General features: G+C 45.2%; 2 protein-coding genes across 3 annotated transcripts in view; both read left to right on the top strand.

Annotated features, from left to right (window-relative positions):
- Positions 1 to 7,028, top strand: part of POLDIP3 (DNA polymerase delta interacting protein 3) — a 19,772-nt gene extending 12,744 nt beyond the window's left edge. For both annotated transcript variants that reach the window (XM_019545216.1, XM_019545215.1), the window contains exons 5-9: positions 1,372 to 1,554; positions 2,071 to 2,148; positions 3,197 to 3,326; positions 4,247 to 4,313; positions 4,961 to 7,028. In XM_019545216.1, the coding sequence (XP_019400761.1) occupies positions 1,372 to 1,554; positions 2,071 to 2,148; positions 3,197 to 3,326; positions 4,247 to 4,313; positions 4,961 to 5,132 (630 nt within the window). In that variant the 3' untranslated portion in view covers positions 5,133 to 7,028. The remainder of the gene's footprint in view (positions 1 to 1,371; positions 1,555 to 2,070; positions 2,149 to 3,196; positions 3,327 to 4,246; positions 4,314 to 4,960) is intronic.
- Positions 7,029 to 9,961: 2,933 nt separating this feature from the next.
- The window catches only part of RRP7A (ribosomal RNA processing 7 homolog A), a 4,613-nt gene continuing 4,259 nt past the window's right edge, over positions 9,962 to 10,315 (top strand). Inside the window, exon 1 of the mRNA XM_019543923.1 lies at positions 9,962 to 10,048. Within this exon, the coding sequence (XP_019399468.1) occupies positions 9,962 to 10,048 (87 nt within the window). The remainder of the gene's footprint in view (positions 10,049 to 10,315) is intronic.

Below are 10,315 nucleotides of genomic sequence, written 5' to 3' on the forward strand. Positions count from 1 at the left end.
CTGTCAGACTGCCAAGGGTATGTTACAGGGCAGCTTGACCCGTACGTGGCTTACTAGTATATAAAGGGGTCTGTGCCTTGCTCTAGCTGAGAATTAGCTGCCCTTTGCTTTTTCTCCCATGGCCTCGCAAAATAAAGTGCTTCTGATAGCCAAACACTGATCCTGTCCGAATTTCTACTTCACCCCCCACCCCCATGCTATTCATCTTGTAGTCAAATAAATATGGTATATAAATGATGAAACCCTGCAATGTGCACTTCCATCCCTGTCTTTTCCTTTCTGCCAAGACTTCAACTTTTCTTCAGATCGCAAAGTCTCCTTTGGGCTCCCTATGGCTATACAAGCCTTTTGCAGCTGGAATAACTGCTTTCTCCTTGCTGACAAGAGAGTCCTGCATGTTGGTTCTTGGCTAACTTCCCTGTGTTTGGAGCAGTTCTTTGGACCTGTCTCATCACTGCCTGGAGCATGAAAGTAATAGAAACTTGCTGGTCCCCCTGATCCCAGACATCAACAAAGAAGGAGCTTTCTTTTGTAGTGGGGAATTGCTGTTGGCTGCCTGTCAGTAGGTACCAGCCATCTGGGGTAGGAGAAGACAGATGGATGTGGCTGTTCTGGTGTGCACAGTCTGATGTAGTCAATCTCCCTTTTGTGTTTTAGAATAAGTATGAGACCCGTGTCACTGGTTCTGGGGGTGCCAATATCTGAATAAGTTTCAGGGAAAAAACTGAGCTTCTAACCAGTTGTGGTCATTAAAGATCCCCAGCACTTCTCACAAGAGCTTGTGTTAGCTTCCATATACTGATATAGCTCCAAGCATCTTTGTTTTGCTAAGTGAAAATTTCCCAAGCTGTTCCGAATAGAAAAAGTGCTCTTTACCTCTTGTCCTGTGATGCTATGGCAGCCTTTTCCTTCAGAAACACTAGCCTGCCTAAATACTAACCTGCCAACTTGTACGTGATTACAGTCCAGTTATCTCTGCAGGCACTCAATAAGGTGCTATGAGATTTTCAGGCTTAAAGGGGTTCTAAACATGGAAGTTTTTCTTAACTCTGCTTTACTATTGCAGTGTGAAAACAGAGGTACCTGTTAACACTGATTTTCTCTAGGGAAATCATTAGAGTATTTAGTATGTGTTGGTAACTCTCACTGGCTGTCAGTAGCATAACTAAGGTAGGGTGGCTGGAGCAGTAGTCCCAGATGCCAATTTAGGTGGAGGCAGAAAAATAACAGCTGCAGCCACAGCCACATGGCCATGCCAATAGCACCAGCAGCTGGAAATTGTCATTGCCCCAGGTGCCCCCTGCTTGCAAAGGAGTTTTACTTGTGAAGGTATACGCTTTTCAGGGGTGTTTTTATTCTCTCTTTCTGTAGGCTGGGCTGAGTGGCAATAAGTTCTCTCTGTCCAAGACTGTCCCACTCACCAAAGTGGTTCAGAATGATACCTATACAGCACCCCCAGCCCCACCCTCTCCCATTCGGACAAAGGCCCTGACAAGCGTGTCCCGGACCTTAGTGACAAAAGAGGAACCACCAAAAGAGCCAGCACCTGTTGAGGTGAGTGTAAGGAAAGAGGACTCCCTTCTGGATGAGTTGGCTGTACAACTCCCCTCCACGGCCCCTTCCCACTCACCAGGATTTACTATTATGTTTCGAGCCAGTGGTGATTTACTAGAACCCGCTGTCTATAAAAAAAATGACTTGGATATGAGCAGTGACTCGCAAGTCCAGTATGATTAGAGCTTTAACTAGCCAAGTCTTGCTGTTACATGTTGGGCAAACTAGTTGCCATATTCACTGTTGGGGTAGAAGAATTACTTCACAGACCAACTAGTATGGAAGAAGGGCTATTTCTGTAAAGATCCGTTGAGCTGAGATTTGGTGGACTTTGGTACTTAACCCTAAAACAAGTGTTTTTGTTTTGGTTTTTTCCCCCCTCTTCCTCCTCCCCCCCATTTGCTTTCCCTAGGATCCGTTACTACCATTTATTTGTTTTCTCTGTCACTTTTTCTTCCCTAATGTGTTTTTCTCTCTCCCTAATGTGAATGACTCATTTTACTTTTATATTGGCAGCCGGTGTTCAGCCCTCTGGAAGGCACAAAGATGACTGTGAACAATCTGCACCCCCGAGTAACAGAAGAAGACATTGTTGTAAGTGCTATTTATCTGTGTCATTATAATTTCACACCCTACCCTTCTGTGTGGATTTGACTGCAATAAGCACATTTCATTTGTGGTTTGTGTGTTTGATTTCCTTTGAGCCTTGAGGATTCTGTAGTTAGCTGTTTCATCTTACTCTAAACAGAGACCTTTTTAGGGTCCATTAAGCTGATCAGCCATCAGTTGGGGGATCTGATATCAAGTGGTACATGATGGGTAGTATCTTTGCCTTCTCCAATTTAAGTTCCATACCCAAAGCCTTCATAGCGCTTTTGTACCCTTCTGACTGAAGAATGGAAGCTGGGTCTTCTGTATAGTATTGTAGAGAGCTAACCAGCCTGGACCCCAGTACTAGCTGCCCTTGCTCTCTGCTACAGGCTGCCTACTAGCAGCCAGGTCATTGGGACTTTAAAAAAAATGTTATATGTAAAACATGAATAATGCATCTCTGCCAGTTAGGCTGAAAGAAGCTTAACTCCAAATACTTCCTTTGTGGTGAAACTTGAGTGCAAAAACCTGACTGTAGTGGCTTTGAACTCTTAGCCCTGGGCAGTAGCCAACTGCTGTTCTGACCTGCCAGCACAAGGTTCCTTTGCTGCTGAGATCTGAACTTGCTCATCAGCCAATTGATTTAAGGCTGGGAAAGCAACACGTTCTGGGCCTGATGGCTGATGTTGCCAGCCTGCCAGTGTTCGTTCAGGTCTCTGGTTTGGGACCTGACCCTGCTGCTGGCCTCTGGAACAGCTCCCAGCCAGACTGTTTGGAAGCTGGACCAGATAACCCTTGAGGTCCCTTTCAACCCTATGATTTCTTCAGCCTGTGTTAGTAAACTTACAATGCAGACTAGGCCACCAGACATCAAAAACCTGTACCATAGTACATAGATCTAGAGAACTAGCCATTTTGCTCCCAGATCCTTGGACTATGGAATGAAATGATGCTGCCAGAAAGTGCTGTAAGCCTGACTTAGAGATAGCACGATTTCCTGATCCAAATGGTAACTAATACAGCACTGGCAGCAGCTCTTATCTTTCCTCAGGAGTTGTTCTGTGTGTGTGGCGCTCTGAAGCGAGCCCGTCTGGTGCATCCTGGAGTGGCTGAGGTGGTCTTTGTAAAGAAGGAAGATGCCATTACAGCATATAAGAAATACAACAACAGGTGCTTAGATGGTAAGCCTGAGGCTAGGATTGGGGTTGAAGGTGTGGGGGGTCTATGAATTCATCACAGGCTTTTCCACCTTGATGTAGGTTCCAAAAAGTGCTTCAGCTGCTTTTTGTGCTGTCTCTGTCAGGGAATGTTTTTGAGGGCTGTAACACTGACACTAAGGCCATTTGTTCCGGTTTTTATATAATCAGTTATATCTCTGCTGTCCATCAGAGTTGCTTCTAGACTACTTTGCTAGAAAGGCATAGCGCAAAGGTAGAGGCCAGTTTCCATTGAAGTTAGTAGTATTGAATTCTGTTTATTAGATATAATCATGGGTACTTCTAAACCAGAATCCTGCCTCCTGATGGGAGCCAGTGCTATGTACTCCAGGGGAAGGCATAACATGTTAGTGCACCTCACTGTACAAAGCAGAAGTCTAGGTACATCCAAAACATTTCTGAATCAGGCTTCTGTAAAAGTGAATATGAGTTTCTCTGAGTTGATAGTACAGCTTTTGACTAGTCAGGACAGATAAGTATATAATCAGAAGTGATGGCAATTTCCCTCTGTGATAATATACATATCTTTTACTCTTGAGGATAAGGATTGACAGTTTTTGTAACCTTATATCCAGCAAGTAGAAACTAGCTGCATGTGTCCGAGGCAAAAGGTGGCTGAGTGACTTCCTGCTGAATTGTGTAAAGTGTAATCTCAAATCTTGCAGATTGCTCAGCCATCCCAGAGCTGAACTTTTTATTCCAAATTGACCTTTTTCAGTAGCTCTACTGTGGTTTTACTGTAAAAGAAAGGACAAATGAACTCTCTAATGGCTCTTCCAACATGTAAGGCTACTTTTGCTTATCCTTACCTGCAATCCAGCACAGTACTCCTGAAGCTTTGCCTTGCTGGAATTCTAAGATTTGGGATTTCTGTCTTTTTATAGGGCAGCCAATGAAATGCAACCTTCACATGAATGGAAATGTCATCACATCAGATCAGCCAATCTTGCTGTAAGTGTCCAAGTGTAGAAGAGCCAAAAATTCTATGCAGGTTGTGTTTCTGGAGTGTGGAGAAGGTGGTTGGGCATGCAAGTCGGAGAAGGAAAACATTTCTGTGATAAACTTCTCTCAAGCACAGAGGTAGTTAACTGTGTTAGTCTGAAGTCAGGTAGAATGTAAGGCGGGGGGGCACCTTGGGACTAACTGATTCAGAAAGGCATGAGCTTTCATAGGCAACAGCCTACTTTGTCAGACATCTTTGGAAGTCTTACACCACACTACCCTGCCCTGCCTTCTTTACTCAAGAAAATCTTCAGTCTGTAGGTACACTTGCATACACCTCTTTAGCTGCATTTTTCCCTCCTGTAGCCAGTCTTTCTATAACAGGAACTCCCTTGAGCTCATTGTTGCTAGCTTGCCTGGTCACAGGTTTGCTGCTGAGCGAATGCTTCCCCCACAGATCCAAGTCACAGCTTGCTTCCGTAGCACTCCTTGCTCCTGATAACTCTGAATGTAGGACTTGAAATCTCTGGAGGCATTGCTTTAAGCCAGGCAATCAATATCATGGAAGGGGAAAACCAGGAACAGTAAACTTAGATGCTGCCCTACTTCTGATGTAACTTGAAGTTAAATCTTGGCTGTCTTCTTCCCTCCTGCAGTCGATTAAGTGATACTCCCTCTGTGAAGAAGGAAGGAGAACCACGTCGGTCAAGTGCAGCTGTCTCAAATCCACCAGCTGAGGTGGACCCTGACACTATCTTGAAGGCGCTCTTCAAATCCTCAGGGGCCTCTGCCTCTGTGCAGCCTACAGAATTCAAAATCAAGCTCTGAGAAGTGGGCAGGAGAGTAGTGGACTGGAAAACTTGCTCAAGTCGGGGAATGGAGAGAATAGCGCAGGGACGCAGGCATTGCTGCGTTTACCTACCGCGCGGTTTTTTGTTTGTTTTCTATGATCGCTCCCTTCCTGTACAGTAGTGTTCCCTCTTGTGTGTATTTTCTGTTTTCATAGTTGGAATTCTCTTCCACCTTTTTCCATAAGAATAACTTCCCCCTTCTACCAATGATATATTACCATGCATAGACCATGTAACTCCCTCCTTTGCTCCAAGCCCCAGTGGCCAGCCTTTTAAAGTGCATCAGGAGACTGATTGGGGTGGGAGATGTAAACACTTCCTCTTCTCTGCTGATTTACCTTTGATGGAAAGGCGAAGCCACTTTATTCTCACCTGAAGATAATGAGATTTCATTCTTAAAGCTGCTGCATTTGGGTCAGAGCCAGGTGCATTTCTGTGCAACAAGCGACACAGTTTTTTTGTCTTGCATTCACCTGGTCATATGCTACTTCAGCTTAACTGTTGGATATTTTATGAAGCAGCAGCCGTGATGCTGAGAAACTAACCCGCAGCAGCTCCCATGTGTGCAGACAAATTGACAGGAGACTTGGGGAGGCTGGAGAAGATGCATACTGGTGCAAATATTCATTTGTTGTGCTGGCACAGTTAAGCCTCTGCTAGTGTCCTAGTGAATTTTGGCATTTGATAGTGTGCCAAGATGGAAAAAATAACTCTGGCATTTATCGGATTAAATAATCAGAACGTTTAGAGTACCTAAGGGTGAGTTGTCCTCCTTTTCCTGTTTCTGGACTGACTTCATGTATCCAGAACCAAAGGAAATCAAGTGTTTCCCTTTCCATTAAGCTATATCATGTGGTATTCTCCGGTCCCTGACATTCATTCTTTGAGGTGGAAAAGGAAGGGGGTGTTTCTGTGTTCTCTGATCTGATTTTATGGAGTAGTAAGCTGGGAACAAAGTTGAACACTAACATGTAGGAAGTAATCCCCTTCCTCCTGCCCTTGAGGACTGTGAGTTTTCACAGGGCTCCTTTTGGGTTGGGTAATGCTTAGCTTTACACAGGCCTGTAGCTCACATACTTGGGCAGGAAGGATGGTGGATGCACTTCATGGCTTAAGAGGGATGGCTGCAGGAGGACAACTGGAGTTCCAGATGGGATACGGCAGAGAGGAAGCATAGACACCAGGAGGTCCCATGTCAAGCAGCAAAGATGTACCTTCCAAAGAGACTGTATATCTCTGGAGATTCAGCAGCCACTAGGTGGCACTTAATGCTTTCTTTATTAGCACACCATTAACTTGGTGAATACTGGAAAGCTAATAGCTACATGTACTTGCATTAATTTTAAAGTGTAGTATGAAAAGAGAGGGAAGGTAACAGCCACCCCTACTTGGGTTTGAACATTATCCTTGCAGCTATGAGACTAACCAGTTCTGTTCAGCCCTGCTGAAATCTTTTAAGTACTGTAATCTGTCCAATACCACTGTAGCTTCAGACTCTGTTTCTTGGTCTACTCTTTGTTTCTTTTGCTCTTGTTCTGTGCAAATTCTTTACTCTGTCCAGCTGGTATAAACCATTCCTCTCTCACAACATATCCCTCTTAGCCATGGAAATAATGGAGGACTCAACAGGACTTGCTTTTCTGGAGTACTCATTTTGGTCTGGAAATCAACTGCACCATTATGGAAAGTACTTCTTGTGAACTGCAGATGTTTGGGTGGGGGAGGGAGGGGAATTAAGACTGCTATTGTTCCTCTTTTAGGTCACCCATCAAACATCTGCGTTTTAATAATAAAAGGGGGTGGGGGGAGTGAGTGTTAGGGGTTGGAGAAGATTATGTATGATCTGTTTCTGAATAAACGTTTGTTATACAGAGAGTGGATTCTAAGCTTCTTTAGATGCTATGAAGCAGCTGAAAGATCAGAATGGTGGAGCTGTTAAGATTTTTAATCAAGTCTGTTTCACCAGTTAAAACAACTTAGTATGTGCCTAGTGTTTCTGGTTCAGTGCAAATGCCATATGTAGCTAAGCAGGTAATGGAGCAGCTGGGCTATCTTTCAAGTAACAGGTACAAATATGATGAAGCCATTCAGACCAGGTCTAATAACTTATTGTTGTCCTATGTGAAATGTCTTCATCTAGTTCTTAGATCTGTGTCCAGACCACCAAAACAGATGATGTTGGCAGCCTAGAGACAAAAGAATTAATATAGATAGAAGTACCCTCTGCCTCTTATGAAGATGACTGTTCTGTCAGGGCTGAAGTATATTGGAGGGCTCCTATGAAAGGATGATGTATTGTAATTGCATCTAGTGTACCTGTTCTGAAAGGAAAGATCAGTAAACTGAACACCTATTTGGTCTTTTTAGTGAACATCAAACTAACAAAATTAAACCTTTTAAAGAGGAGATGGTAAATATGCAGTGTCTGACCTTTTTGGTAGTTCTCACTTCGTGTAGGCTTTCAAATGCTATAAGAGTAGAAAGGAAAATCTATTAAATTACACCATAACTTTTATAGTGTATCTGTGTGTTTGGTACCCACCACCATGTTGAGACCTCCAAAGCCTTTAAGGGATGCTACTCTTATTCCTCAACAGTCATTACAGTACTCTGGAATGGTGGGACATAATCATCCCTGCTGATCCTGTCCCAGGCTGTGACATGCTTACCCTCACAAGTTTGGTATTTCCCAATAATCTCCACACATTCTCTTTCCAAGTTAAATGCTGCTGCCTCTTCCTCTTCTCTTGTGGCACTAGCAAACACACAGCCTGCTTCAGGATTTTTGCACCTTGTATCCTGAATAGAGGACCAAGCCATCTAATTTGTCTTTGAGCATGGCAGTTTGAGCATACACTCTGCGTTATCAATATCTTAATGCACTTCTGCAATCTTTTGAAGGTACTGAGGAAGAAACACTTGCAAGCACTGTTCAGCACTAGTGTTTCTACCCCATCCCATGCAAGAGCACTGTGATAAGTGTTATGTTGTGTATTCTCATGCTGGTGTTGCTGGATCTGCTCTTATTAAGCCTAATAAATTCTGCATTTGCCTTTGCTATCTTCGCTGTTCTCTTAACACATGCTCCCTGAGTAATTAATGCTGCTTCCCAGACACCAAAACTTTCTGACCTGTTTCAACACCTTTGTAATCTTCACATGCATTACTTATGCATCCCCCATCTTCATTGGGCATACTGGACTGCATTGGTAGGAGTGTGGCCAGCAGATCAGCAAAAGTGATTATTCCCTTCTGTTCAGCACTCGTGAGGCCACATCTGGAGTACAGTACTGTGTCCAGTTTTGGGTCCCCCACTACAGAAAGGAAGCAGACAAAATAGTCCAGCAGCAGGCAAAAAAATGGTTAGGGGGCTAGGGCACATGGCATATGGGAAGGCTGAGAGAACTGGGCTTATTTAGTCTGGAGAAGACTAAGAGGGGACTTAATAGCTGCCTTCAACTACCTGAATGGGGGTTCCAAAGAGGATGGAGTGAAACTGTTCTCAGTGGTGGCAGATGGCAGAACAAGGAGCAATGGTCTCAAGTTGCAGCAAGTGAAGTTTAAGTTAGATATTAGGAAAAACCTCTCTCACTAGGAGGGTAGTAAAGCACTGAAACAGGTTACCCAAAGAGGTTGTGGAACTTCTATCCTTGGAGATAATTTTAAGACCCAGCCAGAAGTCTCAACTGGGATGATCTAGTTGGGGCTGGTCCTGCTTTGAGCAGGGGGTTGGACTAGATGACCTCCTGAAATCCCTTCCAACCCTCACTTTCTATGATTTTTCTCAGATTTGTTCAGACACCTGGAGGAAGAATATGGCCCCCAAAACTATTTTTTTCTACACTGACCATTGCAAGATGTGTTCCCACCTTTACTACCGTCCATCATCTCTAATTACCCTTTTGCCAGTAGTGCAGCACCCTCAGCAAAACTGGGGTTGTGTCGCCTTTGTTGTCCTGTCCATATTTCTGTACTACTTCGATCCACTACATTCCCTTTATCCAGTCCGTGACCATTCCAGAAACTGAAGCCAAGAAAATACGTTTCCATTTGTGTACATATGTATTGGATTTGTACGTTATGCTTCCCAAAAAGGCTCCAGCTGGCTTACAACAGAAGATAAGACATCTCTAACAAATCTCCACAGCCACTACTCCAACTTAACCTTTCTTGTTAAATACCTGCCCAATAAAAAGGTCTGTCTTTCGTTGTCAACATTAACACTTAGTCCATCCCTGCTAATTTGTGATGAAAGTATGTTCAGGTTACAGTTTCTCCAGAAAGGGTGAATGTATCCACACACATGTTTTGTATCAACTGTCTTCTTGGAAAGTATGGCAGAGACTGGCTTCTAGCCTGTATTGGCTGCACGGTGGCCACTTTTCAACAACGTGCCTTAAGATGTAGTTTGTAATGCTCCATCCAGTCCTGGCACCTGTGTCGTTCTTTCCCCCACCCCCAAATATTCCTTGTTTGTAAGTCCTTTGCTTGGTGCAGAGCACTGTGCCCTTGCAGACAATGCTGCTCCTCTTCTTCTGCACCCTCCATGTTTAAGGCTCCTCCTCCTCAGATCTTGCTGCCTCTTAGCACACACCACCCTTCTTCCCTCTTCCAGGGGGCTGGCACCCCCAGCACACAAGGTCATTTTGCTTGGCACCCCACTGCCAGCCCAAGCTGGGCTCCGGTACTGGCTCCTAGCAGCAGGGAAGGGGCTGGGGCCATGAATGCCTTATGCCTCCTGAGGCTGGGGGGGTCATAGCGACCACCCACAGGCAGCAGTGGGGGCATGGCGGTGGCAAGCAGGGAATGTCTGCAAGCGGCTGCGCTGACATTGGCAGCGAGGACAGGCTGAGTGGGGACCACCTGCAGGAGGCTGCAACGTGGTTGGTGGCAGCAAGTGCTGACCAGCAGTCGGCAAACACCTGCAGACACAGCCAGCAGTGTCAGTGGCAGCAATTGGCAATGGCCCACAGACGCCTCCAGTGGTGCTGGTGCCAGGGGGGGTTGGCAAGTGGCGACCACCTGCAGGCTCCGCCAGCACCAGCAGCCAGTCTCAGGGGGTGCACATACACCCGCGTGCACCCCCACGCCAATGTTCCCAGCGCCTCCTGCAGTGTGTGCCCAGAGGGTTGCGTGCGGCTCTGCCAGGTGCAGGTGTGC

The sequence above is a fragment of the Crocodylus porosus genome, unplaced genomic scaffold (genome assembly GCF_001723895.1).
Source record: "Crocodylus porosus isolate Cpor-Errol unplaced genomic scaffold, CroPor_comp1, whole genome shotgun sequence".
NCBI lineage: Eukaryota > Metazoa > Chordata > Crocodylia > Crocodylidae > Crocodylus > Crocodylus porosus.